This window comes from Mya arenaria, chromosome 9 (assembly GCF_026914265.1).
Source record: "Mya arenaria isolate MELC-2E11 chromosome 9, ASM2691426v1".
NCBI classification, from domain to species: Eukaryota; Metazoa; Mollusca; class Bivalvia; order Myida; family Myidae; genus Mya; species Mya arenaria.
Window position 1 is genome coordinate 32,137,909 of NC_069130.1, and position 22,974 is coordinate 32,160,882.

At 38.6% G+C, this 22,974-nt stretch overlaps 1 protein-coding gene across 3 annotated transcripts in view; it reads left to right on the forward strand.

Moving 5' to 3' along the window:
• Nucleotides 1-22,740, forward strand: part of LOC128203587 (echinoderm microtubule-associated protein-like 1) — a 68,112-nt gene extending 45,372 nt beyond the window's left edge. For 2 of the 3 annotated variants that reach the window (XM_052905074.1, XM_052905072.1), the window contains 12 exons: nucleotides 2,850-3,017; nucleotides 3,239-3,265; nucleotides 13,178-13,321; nucleotides 14,103-14,216; nucleotides 14,963-15,100; nucleotides 15,284-15,415; nucleotides 18,565-18,721; nucleotides 18,966-19,066; nucleotides 19,322-19,409; nucleotides 19,942-20,037; nucleotides 20,425-20,555; nucleotides 20,830-22,740. In XM_052905074.1, the coding sequence (XP_052761034.1) occupies nucleotides 2,850-3,017; nucleotides 3,239-3,265; nucleotides 13,178-13,321; nucleotides 14,103-14,216; nucleotides 14,963-15,100; nucleotides 15,284-15,415; nucleotides 18,565-18,721; nucleotides 18,966-19,066; nucleotides 19,322-19,409; nucleotides 19,942-20,037; nucleotides 20,425-20,555; nucleotides 20,830-20,961 (1,428 nt within the window). In that variant the 3' untranslated portion in view covers nucleotides 20,962-22,740. The remainder of the gene's footprint in view (nucleotides 1-2,849; nucleotides 3,018-3,238; nucleotides 3,266-13,177; nucleotides 13,322-14,102; nucleotides 14,217-14,962; nucleotides 15,101-15,283; nucleotides 15,416-18,564; nucleotides 18,722-18,965; nucleotides 19,067-19,321; nucleotides 19,410-19,941; nucleotides 20,038-20,424; nucleotides 20,556-20,829) is intronic. The other variant, XM_052905073.1, reaches the window with a different exon arrangement.
• Nucleotides 22,741-22,974: the final 234 nt, after the last annotated feature.

Here is a 22,974-nt window from a genome sequence, read left to right on the forward strand (position 1 = left end):
GGTACGGCGCTCCCGTAAATCTAAAGATATAAAAACTCTGGCCTAAAGGACTTTATTAAAGCGTATTCAACGACATTTTCATAATTCAATCAAATAATTAATTTTAAGTTCGCTGTATTGTTTTGACACACACGATTCACCATATCCTGTCACATTGTAATAGTGTTTTACATCCGAATACATATTTATTGCAATACATATTTATTCGTTTTCTCTTCGTTCAGTCGGTTGACCGGTTCGTCAGTCGGTCGGTCGTTCGTTTGGTTGGTCGGTCGTTCTTTCGTTCGATAGTTCGGTCGGTCGAATGTTGGCCGGTCGATCAGTCGTTCATTTGTTCGTTCGGCGGGTCATTCGTTCGTTCGTTCGATCGGTCTGTCTGTCGGACGGTCAATCGTCCAGACGCCTTATCGCTTGTTTTATTTAGATATACTACCAAACTTTAACGAATTTTCAACTTGTATTTAAATAAAAGCAATACAGAAAAAAACATAACCGGAGAAAACGAAGCAAATATGAACAATGGAGCACATTAAAAAAACATAACTAAGTTTTCTTTAATAGTTTTAGTCGGACAACACTCTACATGAAGATATTGAGTAATCAACAGCATTTAAAATAATTTTCTAGTGAACAGGGTACCAATTTAATACTGCTTGAACTTTAAAGTATTATAAGGATATATCGTAAAAGAACGCGTAATACAGAAGGAAAACGGGGGGTATAGGAATCACTGACGTCAGTCTGTATTATTGAAAATCAAGGCCGATTTAAAAAAGCAACAACAACAGCAAACCAATACCAAACGTAAATGAAATAGTTACCGACAATAACGTGCAATAGAATTTGCCTAATTGCAAGCACATTAACAAGAATAACTTTATAGCATATAGCATATTGCTGCTATATTATGTATGCAAGTTTACAGAGTTGATACTATAATACGTAAATAACAGTTATGGACACGAATAAGGTAGTTGGTAGGTTTATATCACCGTTTTAAGTTAAAAAAACAACGCAATGTATAATATCCATCAACGGTATGAATAAATATGTTCGAGAACTGTATGATTACATATATGTTCGAGAGCTGCTGTATGATTACATCTATGTTTGAGAACTGCTGTATGGTTACATATATGTTTATGAGCTGCTGTATGATTACGTATATGTTGAATAGGTGCTGTATGGTTACATATATGCTCGAGAGCTGTATAATTACATATATGTTCGAGAGCTGTATGATTACATATTTGTTTGAGAGCTGTTTTATTACATATATGTTCGAGAGCTGTTGTATGACTACATATGTGTTCGACAGCCGTTAATTGACTTCTCAAAGCCTTACGCTGCTTTTCGAAGAAAAAGAGTCGAAACTCATTTTGATATTGTTTGTACACTTAACGTAAAATTACATTTTGTTATAAGAGAAATGGTAGATGTGTTTCTGTTTCTTGTTGTCACACAAACTTTGGTAAGTCAATTCAGTAGTTGGTGGTTTAATTCCTACGCATTGGGGCTTCATATTTATTAGACAACAAACGTGTTAACGCATCTATTATTTCATAATTTAAGTTAGTACCGTAATGATTGTAACACTAACACCATAGATTTTTAACTTTGTAGTCGCTAGACTTGGTTAGAACCAAAGACCAAGACGCGGTGAGATTTCTTTCATAGATGAAATTATGTGTTCGTGCGAAAATTCCTCACATTAATGGTGCTATGATTTCGCCCACATTAATGTCCATGATTAAAAAAACCTTTTTTTTCGAAATTTTATGTATCCTGAATTCGTATTGTTTTCGTTTATACTGACAATGTTGCTGCATTTGATACTGTATGTTATGCACACACCATTTATTTCATCGAACTAGTTGAGCTTGTCTATATGTTGTTGTTCATATACCATCAATAAGTATTCTCTATGGCATGTACATTCAAATAAGACAGCTTGACATAACACTCCGTCATAGTTAGATAAAGTAAAATAAAATATTAACGATAATGAATGGGCGGGGTGAGTGAAGAGAACGAGCCATTCTTAATCAGTAACAGTTTACTTCAGGTCATCTTACTTATTAATAAATTGTACACCACGATTGTCTGACACATAGTCAGCGCAAAATCTGACGCAGGGACTGTGTTAGAAGAGTGGCAATAAGTGGACCTTTTAAGCATCCGCGAAAGTTGAAATTCATAATTATGAAGCCAGTTACTTTATGATTGCCGATCTGCAATTTCATTTGCTGAAATGTAGCTTGTATTCTTATTTAGAAAATATTGACCAAGTGTGATTTAGAAACATACAAAAACGATTTCATTCAACGTGACCTTTCCCAAGTTTAGAGAAAATGTACATGTTCAGCGTTTTTTTCTCACCTTAACATGTTGGTTTTTATGTTGTTTATAGTACACAGCAAAGAAGTCAATAATGTATTTATAGTAACATCTATCTTTATCGATTTTAACGTTGTTTGAATTAATACAGATATGCACCAGTCAATTGTTACCACGGCCCCCAGGTCCGGAGATATACCGAGGATAGCGGGGGAAATGGGCCGTGTTTTTACATTCGAGGTGGCCCCGCAGTGCCGAGTGAGTGCGATGGTTTCGTACTCGCGCCGAAAATAGCGCGGAATAGGCCTTACCAGGATTTCCCGGGGATGTGGGGGCATTTGAAGGATATTCTACCAGCAGTTTGTCCCAACATGGTGAGGATTTCACCCGGGATTGGCTGGACCGAAAGTCAAAGTCCCCGCTATTTACCGGCCCTGGGGGCCGTGCTTACAATTAACTGGTGCATTATCTACTTTGAATTTTTACTATTTTTGTTACATCCGGTTTTGCAGACGTCGACCGATCCAGTCCACTGTGCATGTTTCTATCCAGACGGCAAGAACAACAGCATCCTGATAACGTATGGTGCGCGCCACATCTATTTTTGGAAGATATTCTATGACGTAGCTCGTAGGAAAGAAGCTAAGATTTTGCGCGATAGGAACAGCGGCATTTTCGAGGTAAAACATTTTATGCGCAATGGCCTACTTTTCGTGAACATTTAAAAATGAAGAAACACAAAATATAAAATAGAGCATGTATTATAATTTCGAAAATAAATATTTTTACCGAGATTTAATGTATTCATTTGCGCACGCTTAGATGTTCTCAGCTGTTATATATTTATTGTTAATCTTTTTTCACAAATGTTATTTTACATTATTGTGAGAATTATTCTCAGGATAGAAACTTTGCTGACCATTTGATTGTAAGTTTCTTAATAAATAACGCTTAAATTATGTAATATACAATTAGTCTCGCATAGTAAACTCACTTATGAAACTTAATAGCATTAGTTAGTGTTGACTTATTTTAAACAAACATAGTAGATAGGAAGGGTTTATTGAGATATCTCATGGTATAGCGATTTGAGTCCCTAGGGTCAAGGTTACTGTTACTAAAAATAGAAATAACGGTTGAAACTGAAATATATTGTTAAGGTTCACAAATAGTGACTAAACTTATATAGGAAGAGTTTCTGGATATTTCCATGAGGTTGCGTTCAGGTTCAATGCCATTGTTAATAAAAAAGGGGAAACTGTTGAATATATTTCGTAAGGGTTGACGTATTGCTACCAAACCAGTATTTAGGAAGAGACCTTTCACGGGATTTCGTTTGGTGTACCTAGGCTTAAGGTCAAGGTCACTGTTAGTAACAATAGAAAAACGCTTAAAACTGAGTGTTTTTAGTCATGATTGACATATTGTGACAAACGTGGTATGAAAGAGCAGTTTATGGAGATATTTCATGGGATTTAGTATTGGGCCTCTTGTGTCAAGGTCAATATTACTGTTATTCAAAAAAGAAAATTGGTTGAAAATAAATATATTTAGATATTGTAGCCAAACTGGTTATACAGAACGAGTTTATGGAAACCTTTCATAAGAATGTGTTGGGGTCCTGTGGGTCAATATCTTTAATTTGGCTTGACATATTGTGGCCAGACCTGGTATATAGATAGAGTTAATGGCGACATTTCATGGGGTTGTATTAGGGGCCCCAAAGGTCAATGTCAATGGCATTAGAATAGAAAAACAGTTGAAATTGAATATCTACAGTGACGATATATCTATAACGACTTGGTGTGCCCGTAACAATCAAACAGACATCTACAGTGACGATACATCTATAACGACTTGGTGTGCCCGTAACAATCAAACACATAACTACAGTGACGATACATCTATAACGACTTGGTGTGCCCGTAACAATCAAACAGACATCTACAGTGACGATATATCTATAACGACTTGGTGTGCCCGTAACAATCAAACAAACATCTACAATGACGATATATCTATAACGACTTGGTGTGCCCGTAACAATCAAACACACATCTACAGTGACGATATATCTATAACGACTTGGTGTGCCCGTAACAATCAGACAAACATCTACAATGACGATATATCTATAACGACTTGGTGTGCCCGTAACAATCAAACACATATCTACAGTGACGATATATCTATAACGACTTGGTGTGCCCGTAACAATCAGACAAACATCTACAGTGACGATATATCTATAACGACTTGGTGTGCCCGTAACAATCAAACAAACATCTACAATGACGATATATCTATAACGACTTGGTGTGCCCGTAACAATCAAACAAACATCTACAGTGACGATATATCTATAACGACTTGGTGTGCCCGTAACAATCAAACAGACATCTACAGTGACGATACATCTATAACGACTTGGTGTGCCCGTAACAATCAAACACATATCTACAGTGACGATACATCTATAACGACTTGGTGTGCCCGTAACAATCAAACAGACATCTACAGTGACGATATATCTATAACGACTTGGTGTGCCCGTAACAATCAGACAAATATCTACAGTGACGATATATCTATAACGACATGGTGTGCCCGTAACAATCAAACAAACATCTACAATGACGATATATCTATAACGACTTGGTGTGCCCGTAACAATCAAACACATATCTACAGTGACGATACATCTATAACGACTTGGTGTGCCCGTAACAATCAAACAGACATCTACAGTGACGATATATCTATAACGACTTGGTGTGCCCGTAACAATCAAACAGACATCTACAGTGACGATATATCTATAACGACTTGGTGTGCCCGTAACAATCAAACAAACATCTACAGTGACGATATATCTATAACGACTTGGTGTGCCCGTAACAATCAAACAAACATCTACAATGACGATATATCTATAACGACTTGGTGTGCCCGTAACAATCAAACACACATCTACAGTGACGATATATCTATAACGACTTGGTGTGTCCGTAACAATCAAACAAACATCTACAGTGACGATATATCTATAACGACTTGGTGTGCCCGTAACAATCAAACAAACATCTACAGTGACGATATATCTATAACGACTTGGTGTGCCCGTAACAATCAAACAAACATCTACAGTGACGATATATCTATAACGACTTGGTGTGCCCGTAACAATCAAACAAACATCTACAGTGACGATATATCTATAACGACTTGGTGTGCCCGTAACAATCAAACAAACATCTACAATGACGATATATCTATAACGACATGGTGTGCCCGTAACAATCAAACAAACATCTACAATGACGATATATCTATAACGACATGGTGTGCCCGTAACAATCAAACAAACATCTACAATGACGATATATCTATAACGACTTGGTGTGCCCGTAACAATCAAACACATATCTACAGTGACGATATATCTATAACGACTTGGTGTGCCCGTAACAATCAGACAAACATCTACAGTGACGATATATCTATAACGACTTGGTGTGCCCGTACCAATCAAACAGACATCTACAGTGACGATATATCTATAACGACTTGGTGTGCCCGTAACAATCAAACAAACAACTACAGTGACGATACATCTATAACGACTTGGTGTTCCCGTAACAATCAAACACATAACTACAGTGACGATACATCTATAACGACTTGGTGTGCCCGTAACAATCAAACACATAACTACAGTGACGATACATCTATAACGACTTGGTGTGCCCGTAACAATCAAACAAACATCTACAGTGACGATATATCTATAACGACTTGGTGTGCCCGTAACAATCAAACAAACATCTACAGTGACGATATATCTATAACGACTTGGTGTGCCCGTAACAATCAAACACATAACTACAGTGACGATACATCTATAACGACTTGGTGTGCCCGTAACAATCAAACAAACAACTACAGTGACGATACATCTATAACGACTTGGTGTGCCCGTAACAATCAAACACATATCTACAGTGACGATATATCTATAACGACTTGGTGTGCCCGTAACAATCAAACAAACATCTACAGTGACGATATATCTATAACGACTTGGTGTGCCCGTAACAATCAAACAAACATCTACAGTGACGATATATCTATAACGACTTGGTGTGCCCGTAACAATCAAACACATATCTACAGTGACGATATATCTATAACGACTTGGTGTGCCCGTAACAATCAAACACATATCTACAGTGACGATATATCTATAACGACTTGGTGTGCCCGTAACAATCAAACACATATCTACAGTGACGATATATCTATAACGACTTGGTGTGCCCGTAACAATCAAACAAACATCTACAGTGACGATATATCTATAACGACTTGGTGTGCCCGTAACAATCAAACACATATTTACAGTGACGATATATCTATAACGACTTGGTGTGCCCGTAACAATCAAACACATATCTACAGTGACGATATATCTATAACGACTTGGTGTGCCCGTAACAATCAAACAACTATATCTACAGTGACGATACGTCTATAACGACTTGGTGTGCCCGTAACAATCAACCACATATCTACAGTGACGATACATCTATAGTGCCCGTAACAATCAATCACAAATCTACAGTGACGATACATCGATAACGACTTGGTGTGCCCGTAACAATCAAACAAACATCTACAGTGACGATATATCTATAACGACTTGGTGTGCCCGTAACAATCAAACAAACATCTACAGTGACGATATATCTATAACGACTTGGTGTGCCCGTAACAATCAAACAAACATCTACAGTGACGATATATCTATAACGACTTGGTGTGCCCGTAACAATCAAACACATATCTACAGTGACGATATATCTATAACGACTTGGTGTGCCCGTAACAATCAAACAAATATCTACAGTGACGATATATCTATAACGACTTGGTGTGCCCGTAACAATCAAACACATATCTACAGTGACGATATATCTATAACGACTTGGTGTGCCCGTAACAATCAAACAAACATCTACAGTGACGATATATCTATAACGAATGTGTGTGCCCGTAACAATCAAACACATATCTACAGTGACGATATATCTATAACGACTTGGTGTGCCCGTAACAATCAGACAAATATCTACAGTGACGATATATCTATAACGACTTGGTGTGCCCGTAACAATCAAACAAACATCTACAGTGACGATATATCTATAACGACTTGGTGAGCCCGTAACAATCAAACACATATCTACAGTGACGATATATCTATAACGACTTGGTGTGCCCGTAACAATCAAACACATATCTACAGTGAAGATATATCTATAACGACTTGGTGTGCCCGTAACAATCAAACACATATTTACAGTGACGATATATCTATAACGACTTGGTGTGCCCGTAACAATCAAACAAACATCTACAGTGACGATATATCTATAACGACTTGGTGTGCCCGTAACAATTAAACACATATCTACAGTGACGATATATCTATAACGACTTGGTGTGCCCGTAACAATCAAACAACTATATCTACAGTGACGATATATCTATAACGACTTGGTGTGCCCGTAACAATCAAACAACTATATCTACAGTGACGAAACGTCTATAACGACTTGGTGTGCCCGTAACAATCAACCACATATCTACAGTGACGATACATCTATAGTGCCCGTAACAATCAATCACAAATCTACAGTGACGATACATCTATAACGACTTGGTGTGCCCGTAACAATCAAACACATATCTACAGTGACGATACATCTATAACGACTTGGTGTTCCCGTAACAATCAAACACATAACTACAGTGACGATACATCTATAACGACTTGGTGTTCCCGTAACAATCAAACAAACAACTACAGTGACGATACATCTATAACGACTTGGTGTTCCCGTAACAATCAAACAAACATCTACAATGACGATACATCTATAACGACTTGGTGTTCCCGTAACAATCAAACACATAACTACAGTGACGATACATCTATAACGACTTGGTGTGCCCGTAACAATCAAACACATATCTACAGTGACGATACATCTATAACGACTTGGTGTGCCCGTAACAATCAAACACATATCTACAGTGACGATACATCTATAACGACTTGGTGTGCCCATAACAATCAAACAAATATCTACAGTGACGATATATCTATAACGACTTGGTGTTCCCGTAACAATCAAACACATATCTACAGTGACGATATATCTATAACGTTTTGGTGTGCCTGTAACAATCAAACACATATCTACAGTGACGATATATCTATAACGACTTGGTGTGCCCGTAACAATCAAACAAACATCTACAGTGACGATATATCTATAACGACTTGGTGTGCCCGTAACAATCAAACAAACATCTACAGTGACGATATATCTATAACGACTTGGTGTGCCCGTAACAATCAAACAAACATCTACAGTGACGATATATCTATAACGACTTGGTGTGCCCGTAACAATCAAACACATATCTACAGTGACGATATATCTATAACGACTTGGTGTGCCCGTAACAATCAAACAAACATCTACAGTGACGATATATCTATAACGACTTGGTGTGCCCGTAACAATCAAACAAACATCTACAGTGACGATATATCTATAACGACATGGTGTGCCCGTAACAATCAAACAAACATCTACAGTGACGATATATCTATAACGACTTGGTGTGCCCGTAACAATCAAACAAACATCTACAGTGACGATATATCTATAACGACTTGGTGTGCCCGTAACAATCAAACAAACATCTACAGTGACGATATATCTATAACGACTTGGTGTGCCCGTAACAATCAAACAAACATCTACAGTGACGATATATCTATAACGACTTGGTGTGCCCGTAACAATCAAACAAACATCTACAGTGACGATATATCTATAACGACTTGGTGTGCCCGTAACAATCAAACAAACATCTACAGTGACGATATATCTATAACGACATGGTGTGCCCGTAACAATCAAACACATATCTACAGTGACGATATATCTATAACGACTTGGTGTGCCCGTAACAATCAAACAAACATCTACAGTGACGATATATCTATAACGACTTGGTGTGCCCGTAACAATCAAACACATATCTACAGTGACGATATATCTATAACGACATGGTGTGCCCGTAACAATCAAACAAACATCTACAGTGACGATATATCTATAACGACATGGTGTGCCCGTAACAATCAAACAAACATCTACAGTGACGATATATCTATAACGACTTGGTGTGCCCGTAACAATCAAACAAACATCTACAGTGACGATACATCTATAACGACTTGGTGTGCCCGTAACAATCAAACACATAACTACAGTGACGATACATCTATAACGACTTGGTGTGCCCGCAACAATCAAACACATAACTACAGTGACGATACATCTATAACGACTTGGTGTGCCCGTAACAATCAAACACATATCTACAGTGACGATATATCTATAACGACTTGGTGTGCCCGTAACAATCAAACACATATCTACAGTGACGATATATCTATAACGACTTGGTGTGCCCGTAACAATCAGACAAATATCTACAGTGACGATATATCTATAACGACTTGGTGTGCCCGTAACAATCAAACAAACATCTACAGTGACGATATATCTATAACGACTTGGTGTGCCCGTAACAATCAAACACATATCTACAGTGACGATATATCTATAACGACTTGGTGTGCCCGTAACAATCAAACACATATCTACAGTGACGATATATCTATAACGACTTGGTGTGTCCGTAACAATCAAACACATATCTACAGTGACGATATATCTATAACGACTTGGTGTGTCCGTAACAATCAAACAAACATCTACAGTGACGATATATCTATAACGACTTGGTGTGCCCGTAACAATCAAACAAACATCTACAGTGACGATATATCTATAACGACTTGGTGTGCCCGTAACAATCAAACAAACATCTACTGTGACGATATATCTATAACGACTTGGTGTGCCCGTAACAATCAAACAAACATCTACAGTGACGATATATCTATAACGACTTGGTGTGTCCGTAACAATCAAACAAACATCTACAGTGACGATATATCTATAACGACTTGGTGTGTCCGTAACAATCAAACAAACATCTACAGTGACGATATATCTATAACGACTTGGTGTGTCCGTAACAATCAAACAAACATCTACAGTGACGATATATCTATAACGACTTGGTGTGTCCGTAACAATCAAACAAACATCTACAGTGACGATATATCTATAACGACTTGGTGTGCCCGTAACAATCAAACACACAACTACAGTGACGATACATCTATAACGACTTGGTGTGCCCGTAACAATCAAACACATATCTACAGTGACGATACATCTATAACGACTTGGTGTGCCCGCAACAATCAAACACATATCTACAGTGACGATACATCTATAACGACTTGGTGTGCCCGTAACAATCAAACACATATCTACAGTGACGATACATCTATAACGACTTGGTGTGCCCGTAACAATCAAACACATATCTACAGTGACGATATATCTATAACGACTTGGTGTGCCCGTAACAATCAAACACATATCTACAGTGACGATATATCTATAACGATTTGATGTGCCCGTAACAATCAAACACATATCTACAGTGACGATACATCTATAACGACTTGGTGTGCCCGCAACAATCAAACACATATCTACAGTGACGATACATCTATAACGACTTGGTGTTCCCGTAACAATCAAACACATAACTACAGTGACGATACATCTATAACGACTTGGTGTGCCCGTAACAATCAAACAGACATCTACAGTGACGATACATCTATAACGACTTGGTGTGCCCGTAACAATCAAACACATAACTACAGTGACGATACATCTATAACGACTTGGTGTGCCCGTAACAATCAAACAAACAACTACAGTGACGATACATCTATAACGACTTGGTGTGCCCGTAACAATCAAACACATAACTACAGTGACGATATATCTATAACGATTTGGTGTGCCCGTAACAATCAAACACATAACTACAGTGACGATATATCTATAACGATTTGGTGTGCCCGTAACAATCAAACACATATCTACAGTGACGATACATCTATAACGACTTGGTGTGCCCGTAACAATCAAACACATAACTACAGTGACGATACATCTATAACGACTTGGTGTGCCCGTAACAATCAAACAAACATCTACAGTGACGATATATCTATAACGACTTGGTGTGCCCGTAACAATCAAACAAACATCTACAGTGACGATATATCTATAACGACTTGGTGTGCCCGTAACAATCAAACACATATCTACAGTGACGATACATCTATAACGACTTGGTGTGCCCGTAACAATCAAACACATAACTACAGTGACGATATATCTATAACGACTTGGTGTGCCCGTAACAATCAAACACACATCTACAGTGACGATATATCTATAACGACTTGGTGTGCCCGTAACAATCAAACACACATCTACAGTGACGATATATCTATAACGACTTGGTGTGCCCGTAACAATCAAACAAACATCTACAGTGACGATATATCTATAACGACTTGGTGTGCCCGTAACAATCAAACAAACATCTACAGTGACGATATATCTATAACGACTTGGTGTGCCCGTAACAATCAAACACATATCTACAGTGACGATATATCTATAACGACATGGTGTGCCCGTAACAATCAAACACATATCTACAGTGACGATATATCTATAACGACTTGGTGTGCCCGTAACAATCAAACACACATCTACAGTGACGATATATCTATAGTGCCCGTAACAATCAAACACACAGCTTAAGAAAACACCATATACAATCATGATATTGGATTAACTGACTATTCCGATTCTACTTAGACATTGAAATGAAATGAACAAAAATGTATTTGCCTTCTTTTAGGTGAAGAAAAAGGTAATTTGTCTGTGTGTGTCACGTGGGTGTCTTGTACGATTACAGCAAACACAAGTCTGTGTTCCGTGCGCCATTCCATGTGTCTGTGTCGGGAGAGCTCGTCTCTCAAGTTACAAAATGCAACGAGTTTAACCACAACATCACCATAAGTGTTGCTTTTCCGAGTGTTTTAACTTCAAACTTATAGACACAAATGCTTGAGTGTATACACTTACTGCCGAAAACAAAAGTTTGGGTACATGATTTCTGCATTTTCTAAACATTACATGATAAAATTTTTTTTTAAATAATTCGTGAACTCGGGCATTTAGTGCTCCCTGTTCAACTGCTTGGGAAACGTGTTCGTCTACCACTAACAAACGTGGATTATTTTTATATATCTGGCATGATTAATGTGTATATTTATTTTGGCTTGTGTGTGTAGTTGTTGAATGGTTCAAGTGTTATTTGTTAATTTGCTGATAGTCACCATTGCTTATATGCCAACAAACTGAGTAAACATCTAACATTATAACCGCTTGCATCTTTAAAACCACAAACACGTAATTAGTATGTTAATAGTAATACCAACAGCTTCAGTTCACAAGTGCATTTTTTACTATACTGCATTTCATTTATTATTTTTGCCATTTTTTCTTGTCAATTTTGGTCAAAATTCATATTCGTTTTAATGTTGTTGCTTTTCAATGTGACCATGAAAATTCTAAAATGTGACTATTCTTTACATTCTATTTATTTATCAATGAATTAAACCAATACATTGTTTTGACGCGACAACTTTCTTTAATGAGGGTTTTTTAAAACAAAACAGATAATGAGTACTCTTCCTAGTTCAATAAACCCCAAACCATATTAACCATACTTTCTCCTCTCCCTCCAGGACGAGATCCCCAAGTCCATCAACTGTCTGGTGTTCCTCGCTTCCGGTGACGTAGTGACGGGCGACTCCAGCGGCAATTTGCTCGTTTGGGACCGAGACACCTCCGACGCCTTCACGTGCAGATACGCCATCCAGGCACACCAGGTAGGTGACACACCATGTAGATGACAGCAGATACGCTATCCAGGCTCACCAGGTAGGTGACAGCAGATACGCCATCCAGGCACACCAGGTAGGTTACAGCAGATACGCCATCCAGGCTCACCAGGTAGGTGACAGCAGATACGCCATCCAGGCACACCAGGTAGGTGACAGCAGATACGCCATCCAGGCACACCAGGTAGGTTGCACACTAGGTAGGTTACAGCAGATACGCCATCCAGGCACACCAGGTAGGTTACAGCAGATACGCCATCCAGGCACACCAGGTAGGTGACAGCAGATACGCCATCCAGGCACACCAGGTAGGTTACAGCAGATACGCCATCCAGGCACACCAGGTAGGTTACAGCAGATACGCCATCCAGGCACACCAGGTAGGTGACAGCAGTTACGCCATCCAGGCACACCAGGTAGGTGACAGCAGATACGCCATCCAGGCACACCAGGTAGGTTACAGTAGATACGCCATCCAGGCACACCAGGTAGGTGACAGCAGATACGCCATCCAGGCACACCAGGTAGGTGACAGTAGATACGCCATCCAGGCACACCATGTAGGTGACAGCAGATACGCCATCCAGGCACACCATGTAGGTTACACTTCCTGATTATTTAATCACCTTGTTAATGAAAATTATGAACAATAAACAAATTAAAGCATTTTGAAAAATACGTTATGACGTTTTCCTATTGAGTGCTGTGGTAATGCTAGCAAGATCATATTTGTATTCTTTATCGTATACAAATATTATTACTTTTCCAGGGTTCAGTCGCGTCCGTGTGCCTGCTGGAGGACGGCACGCTGTTTTCTGCTTCCGGTAGCGAGGTGAAGGCCTGGGACACAAACTCAAATTTCCGTGCCGTCAAGACCAGACAGGTAAATTATGCCCATATATTAAATTATGCAGAAAAGGGTGTCCCTTTTAATATAAGCAGAGGAATGCGACGTCATAATCAGTCTTTGTCATATTTTGTTACATCATTTGGAAATTTCATACATATACCTTAATATCGTACCACCATGTTATGCCATTAACTTTTTATGTTACTTTTCTTTGTTCAGGTATTTTTTTATTTAAAGTACGTTTTTCATATTTTATGACTGATGTTACAGAGAATTACACAAACGGATAACTCACGAATTATTTATGTACAGACGGGTTCGACTTTCCCCGGTTAAGTTAATGTTACCAGGAGGCTCATGACATAATAAGGCCTGTACATTATTTATGTGGAAACAAAACCTTTGTTACTTAGTTTATGATATGATGTATTCTTTACTTAAATGTAGTTAATGATGTCTTGAAACATATGTTGATTCTATTACCCGTTTAAGTATTCCCTTCGTATAACATGCTGACAACTCGTAAGTAACGTAAGCTCCTGACTCGTTTGTATCATGACGATGTCAGTAACACATTCGCTACATACGTAAAGCAAGCTTGTCACACATGTGTTAATCATTTGAAACCTTCTCAATTTCCGTAACCCGATGTCACTGTACGTGTAATATCCGGTTTCTGGATACCACAGAAGGCCACAGGAGGCGGGAGATTTTACACAGATTCTATGTGCAGCGCTTCACCGGATGTATCACATGTTATTGTTAAATCAACGTTTTAGATACCACAAGAAGCTGGGGGGATCCGCTCCCTTGTCACGCAGACGCCCGGTGGCATTGACGGTAAACTGTACATAGGCACCACCCGTAGTGCCATACTGGATGGATCCCTGCAGCTAAAGTTCAGATACATTGTGCAGGTAATGATCAGTAATGGTCAGTTACACCGTGATATTGAACAGGTAAAAGTTTAAATATTACACATTATGATAACAAGGTTAAAACTTCGTTCATTATCTTCTTACCCGACACAATGTAATGTTAAACAATGCAACCAGTCAGTTGAGTTCATCGCAGTAAACGTTATTCTACCTTCCCCTCAGGGTCACAGTGACGGTATCTTGGGTGTGGTGCCCCATCCATTCGAGCCCACGTTCATCTCCGCGGGCATGGACCAGATCGTCTACAAGTGGTCCCTCGTTACCCACAAGGTCACCTGGCGATCCAAGGTCGAGGTAAGCGAAGTGACCAGGCGACTGCTGCTAAACAATGTATTATGAGATAGTTAAGTGTTTTGAGTGAGTATAGAGACCTCGGACAACCAAGACGGCGTGTATCCATTGACGGCATCTACTGCTCTAACTGTTTACATGATTAGACATTGACGGCCACAAGTGTTTCAACTGTTCACATGTTTTGACATTGACGGTCTCGAGTGTTTCTTCTGTTCACATGTTATGATATTGACGGCCGCGAGTGTTTGAACTGTTCACATGTTTTGATATTAACGACCGCGAGTGTTTGAACTGTTCACATGTTTTAATATTGACGGCCAGGAGTGTTTAAACTGTTCACATGTTTTGATATAGACGGCCTCGAGTGTTTCAACTGTTCACATGTTTTGATATAGACGGACACGAGTGTTTCAACTGTTCACATGTTTTGATATTGACGGCCGCGAGTGTTCCAGTCGTTCACATGTTTTGATATTGACGGCCTCGAGTGCTTCTACTGTTCACATGTTTTGATATTGACGGCCACGAGTGTTCCAACTGTTCACATGTTTTGATATTGAGGGCCTCGAGTGTTTCAACCTTTCACATGTTTTGATATTGACGGCCGCGAGAGTTCCAACTGTTCAAATATTTTGATATTGACGGCCGCGAGTGTTTCAACTGTTCACATGTTTTGATATTGACGGCCGCGAGTGTTCCAACTGTTCACATGTTTTGATATTGACGGCCGCGAGTGTTTCTACTGTTCACATGTTTTGATATTGACGGCCACGAGTGTTCCAACTGTTCACATGTTTTGATATTGAGGGCCTCGAGTGTTTCTACTGTTCACATGTTTTGATATTGACGGCCACGAGTGTTTCAACTGTTCACATGTTTTGATATAGACGGCCACGAGTGTTTCACTGTTCACATGTTTTGATATTGACGGCATCGAGTGTTTCTACTGTTCACATGTTTTGATATTGACGGCCACGAGTGTTCCAACTGTTCACATGTTTTGATATTGAGGGCCTCGAGTGTTTCTACTGTTCACATGTTTTGATATTGACGGCCGCGAGTGTTTCAACTGTTCACATGTTTTGATATAGACGGCCACGAGAGTTTCAACTGTTCACATGTTTTGATATTGACGGCATCGAGTGTTTCTACTGTTCACATGTTTTGATATTGACGGCCGCGAGTGTTTCAACTGTTCACATGTTTTGATATTGACGGCATCTAGCGTTTCAACTGTTCACATGTTTTGATATTGACGGCCGCAAGTGTTTCAGCTGTTCACATGTTTTGATATAGACAGCCTCGAGTGTTTCAACTGTTCATTTGTTTTTATATTGACAGCTCCGAGTGTTCCAACTGTTCACATGTTTTGATATAGACGGCCTCGAGTGTTTCAACTGTTCACATGTTTTGCTATAGACGGACACGAGTGTTTCAACTGTTCACATGTTTTGATATTGACGGCCGCGAGTGTTCCAGTCGTTCACATGTTTTGATATTGATGGCATCGAGTGTTTCTACTGTTCACATGTTTTGATATTGACGGCCGCGAGTGTTTCAACTGTTCACATGTTTTGATATTGACGGCATCTAGCGTTTCAACTGTTCACATGTTTTGATATTGACGGTCTCGAGTGTTTCAACTGTTCACATGTTTTGATATTGACGGCCGCAAGTGTTTCAACTGTTCACATGTTTTGATATTGACGGCCGCGAGTGTTTCAACTGTTCACATGTTTTGATATTGACGGCATCTAGCGTTTCAACTGTTCACATGTTTTGATATTGACGGTCTCGAGTGTTTCAACTGTTCACATGTTTTGATATTGACGGCCGCAAGTGTTTCAGCTGTTCACATGCTTTGATATAGACAGCATCGAGTGTTTCAACTGTTCACGTGTTTTGATATAGACGGCCGCGAGTGTTCCAACTGTTCACATGTTTTGATATTGACGGCCGCGAGTGTTTCTACTGTTCACATGTTTTGATATTGACGGCCACGAGTGTTCCAACTGTTCACATGTTTTGATATTGAGGGCCTCGAGTGTTTCTACTGTTCACATGTTTTTATATTGACGGCCACGAGTGTTTCAACTGTTCACATGTTTTGATATAGACGGCCACGAGAGTTTCAACTGTTCACATGTTTTGATATTGACGGCATCGAGTGTTTCTACTGTGCACATGTTTTGATATTGACGGCCGCGAGTGTTTCAACTGTTCATATGTTTTGATATTGACGGCGTCTAGCGTTTCAACTGTTCACATGTTTTGATATTGACGGTCTCGAGTGTTTCAACTGTTCACATGTTTTGATATTGACGGCCGCAAGTGTTTCAGCTGTTCACATGTTTTGATATAGACAGCCTCGAGTGTTTCAACTGTTCATTTGTTTTTATATTGACGGCTTCGAGTGTTTCAACTGTTCACATGTTTTGATATTGACGGCCTCGAGTGTTTCAACTGTTCACATGTTTTGATATTGACGGCATCTAGCGTTTCAACTGTTCACATGTTTTGATATTGACGGTCTCGAGTGTTTCAACTGTTCACATGTTTTGATATTGACGGTCTGGAGTGTTTCAACTGTTTACATGTTTTGATATTGACGGCCGCGAGTGTTTCAACTGTTCACATGTTTTGATATTGACGGCATCTAGCGTTTCAACTGTTCACATGTTTTGATATTGACGGTCTCGAGTGTTTCAACTGTTCACATGTTTAGATTTAAACGGCATCGTGTGATTTAACTGCTTGGGTATTTATTTTTGGAATTATCAACACAAATCAATTCACGAAGCACTTTACTGCAGCAACTGACGTCCCTTGAGACGTTTTCTATCATGTTCATGCGAGTCTATTATTTCCAAAATAAGAAATGGATGTTTTAGTGTGAATAAAGGTTTGCTCGCGCGCTTTGGCTGCATTATGTCCCACCTCAACCTTAAGTGTATTGAAATGCTAACATCGGACGTCTTTTGATATGAACTAGTATTTATAAGCCGTTGTTAAGAGATGGTTTTAATAAAGTCATGATCGTTTAATCAGTATATCTCATGCTAATTTGAACGTACATGTATTAGTAACACCCATAGAACAATTTAATGAAGAGTTGTCTTTCTTGATGCAGTGTATTGCCTCCCTTGCAGGCCCCTTGTACGTCAGCAGCGGTAGATCAGCGGCACGAGCTGATAGCAGTCGGGATGTCAGACGGGACTTTTACCGTACTCAACTCCTACAACGGCATGCATATAACGACGGTCAATGTGGGAGCCGAACCGATCGGCTGTCTGGCATTTTCTCCTGGTAGGTGTCGGCAACAGTTGCTTTTCATTGCTTCCCGGGGACCGACTGTTTCATCGGAGTCGTTTCTAGAGAATTTAAATTTCGGTTTGTTAACTTTTTGATTGGGCTGATTTTGCAGAAAATACCACATATATGTCGTATAAGTGGTGAAAATGTTCATATTGTAAAATACATATATATCACCCCCTCGTGAAAATGTGATATGTAAACTTGTAAGTTTATTTTCAATATTTCACTATTTCAGATGGGTGTAACCTGGCGCTGGGAACCAATGACGGCCTCGTGATCGTATTTACCGTCCATGACCGCGGACAGGCGTTCAGGAAGGTCACCCCGCCGCTCACGGTAAATCGCAATTTTTGTGTATGGTATTTGTAAAAGTATATTAGTAACAATTTGGTGTTTTGTTTTCTCTTAGTCGTTTAGTGATGCCATTAATTTGACGGTCGGTGTGTTGTTCTATTATCAATGCAATTATTTATTTATTGAAAAAAAAACATCAGAAAAGTTTGCGCTAGATATACAAACACATCCTCAGTAAATAAGACACAAAGACAAAAACTATACATTACATTACTATTAAGAGTTTGTTCCTTTCAGGGTCATACAAGCGGGGTAGCCCACGTGGATTGGTCGACGGACGGACGATGTATCCAGTCCTCCTCCTACACGCATGAGCTTCTATTCTGTAAGTAGATTACTAAAGACTTAGCTAATAGGTATTAACTATTTCTAGATAGCTACTGTCTGATATTAATCAGAACAAGTCCATTAACGTTACTGAAACCAATATAAATGCACATTACGTGGGGTTTGAACCCACGACTGTCGAGAGAAGAAAATATATGAATACACAATAATACTCCAAGGGCTCTCGGATTTATATCATTACACATACTCAGCATCTTAAGTCGGTCATCGGTCGATATATCTGCAGCACTTAATTAATGTTAAAAACAGCAACAGACTGATCAAAGGCTGGGTTAGATAAATAACGAAAGAAAAATTCCGACAAAATACGTATAACAAGGCGTCAATACAATAAACCCCCTTACACTTATACCCCTGTACAAAAAAAACCCTGACACGTATACCCCTGTACAATAAACCCCCTGACACTTATACCCCTGTACAATAAACCCCCTGACACTTATACCCCTGTACAATAAACCCCCTGACACTTATACCCCTGTGTATACATGTATGCACGTTACTTTCAGGGGACATTGACGGCATGCAACAGATCCGGATGCACCGACTCATGCGGGATGTGGACTGGTTCACCAGCACGTGTCACGTGCAGTATGGTCTTATTGGTAAGACACATTAGTCAGCAAAGCCAGTTTGCCTTTTTACTGCAATCTGTTGTTTTTAAAGAATAATAGTCAGTATAAATGGGCAACTTGAATAACAGTGCGCAAAGGAAGGCTGGCTCGATTTCGGCAGTCTTTGAACTGATGGCAACTGACGCTAAGTGTTGCTCAAACATTCGTTTCCCAAATAAAAGCCACTCCAAGAACGGCTGTTTTGAAGTCAAACCACTGCTTTGATAAATTGGTCGGTAAAATATTCAGCGTTGATGTATACTTCCATTTTCGTTATATATGAATATAAGGTGGAAAGTATTTTATTGAATAGAATTGATGTTTCTAAATCATCGTTTATCCGAAGTTCAGTATCAGTTCATGCTTAACCTCTACCAGGTCCGTGGTCTAACTTGGAGAAGGGCGAAACAGTGAAGGTCGTTAACCGCTCCAACTTCAGGGATACAGTAATCACTGGGGACTCCAAGGGAAGGATCAGACTCTACAAGTACCCATGCTCCAAGGAAAAGGTCAGTCTTCATCATCATCATCATCATCATCATCATCATCATCATCATCAACAACATCAACATCACCATCAACTTTACCTAGCATTTTGTCTGCATTCATATTTCCTCACCATATAAATATAAATTTCCGTAAAAGTTTCATACGACTTCCCGTGTTTTAAGAATTTTGACTGTGATATGTTTTACCTCCCTAATCTTTAAGTGATAAATATGTCATTAACATTGTAATGTAAGCTACGTTAAATGTAACGAATTGTGCGTTTCATGTTTACAGGCGGACTTCCGCGGCGTGCGCGTGTACAGCTCTGACGTCACAGCCGCGTGCTTCACCCCTGACACCCGAACTGTGATCACGTGCGGTGGTCATGACGCCGCTATGGTACAGTGGACTCTAGTCGATGAATAAGGACTCCAATCACGTACACAGTGCTCTCCCCTTACATGCAGAAAATATCTCTGCCATCATTAGCGAGTAAAGCTGGATTTCAAACTATATAAACTTTGTATAAACTCTTTGTTTCGATAAGTTTAACCAACTTCAATTATTCAAGGTTCATTGAGGTTTAAATACAGAAGAAGAATAAACAATTAAAGATAATTTACAAAGTATCCTGTTGTCACGTGATTTGCAATGGTGGCAGTGAATACTGTCCTGTAAGGGAAGGAACAATGCCTGGAGTTTGTTAGGATGTTGATTTTTCTTTCGTCGATTTTATAATCAATTGTATCGTAAGACATGTATTTGTACATCATAAGTGACCATTACTCAACACACACCGAAAACTAGAGCATCGTTTGCTGTTAAGAGGGGTATGTTGTTCGAGATACCTAATTGGACCAGGCATAAATCAACTACATCGCCTTGTATTCAGTTTGCATTTGTTAAATTAGCTTGGGTATCCGAAGGGTATTTTAAGATTTACTGAGGAGGGCGTTCAAAATCTTAGAGCGTATTTTTGTTGCTGGTGTTGGCCGAGTTTGTTTTATTTTGGCTAAGTACAAACTGCATATCCCTCACGCGTTCTTTTATATTACAAGAAACCATTGACACTTAAAGTTACAACTATCTCATCGTATTTACTTACGAACTTTAATTTTAAATTCTGCCCAAGAGTTTTGTATGTTAACGGAAAAGCTCCTGCGCGAAGAATGTCAAAGGATATATGAAATTTTAAAGGAAATCCTAATTATTTATGTACATCATATTGAACACAACTAAATATTCTACTGACCTAAGGTTCCAACCATACCAACGAGTAAATTGTCCACATTTTCTCTCACCTCGAATATGGACAATTAATGAGCTGTGTGAAGATTATTCAACGTCCTAATAGATAAAATATTGTTTTATTACTCATATAAGTTTTAATTCACCCTTATGTCTGGAAGGAAAACGTACTAATCTGTAAATTTAAATTATTTCAATGTGTAACTATGCTGTGTGCGTGAAGTATATCGAAGGTTGGGTTCCTATTTATTTATTGTTTTATTACTATGCTTGAATATTTATTGTAATGGTGTTAGCAGTATCTATGTTATTTATATTATCATTAGTTTGTATCATATCGTTTAAAGGTTTTTTGATGCACATCATGAGATTACAATTTGTTGATTTGTTGTTAAGACGAAGAAATTGTATTTTGATTGACACCTCGTTTCGTTTTAGATATAACGAGTAGCGATTGCTATGACGCTTATTTTTCATTGATGACGTCATGCATAAAATCGCGGCACCCCTTAAGATTTGGTATCACTCGTTCAAAGAAAGTAAATTTCATAAATAATTCATTTTTTTAATTATTCTATACATGACTTTTCATTTTTTTCTGAAGTATTTAATCCTACCGCGTATGTGACATTTTTACCGTTGTGTGCTTTCTTTAAAAGGAGTCCGCGGTAAATCTTCGTTTTTTTCAAATCATACAATTCGACTCCTGTAGTTTTTTTACTCTTTTCATTGCAAACTGTCATTCTTGTTTGGTGTATGTTTTCAAATAGAACAGTATACTCTTACTTGTTGTGAATTTGAAAATAATATTTATATATATTTATTTATATGAATGTGTCTTTACATCGAGTCAAATATTCTTTTTATCGACTGTTGACTGTGATAATTTCTAAGTGTTATCATATTGTAACTGTTAATAATATCATTCTTTTATCCTAATAAAATACTCCTTTTGTACCCCAGAGTTGTTATTGTGTTGCAATTATTTACGCAAAGTCTTGAATATGGGAGATCGTGGTATTACAATGTCTTACATAAGCCATTGAGTTTTAAGCAATACGCTTTCGTGGAATTACAATGCCTTTCATTTAATATTGGAGATCAACATTCGAAGGATTGCAATGTTTTATATTAATCCTAGAATATCAGGTAATCCACAGTCGTTTGATTGCAATGTCTTACATTTACCCT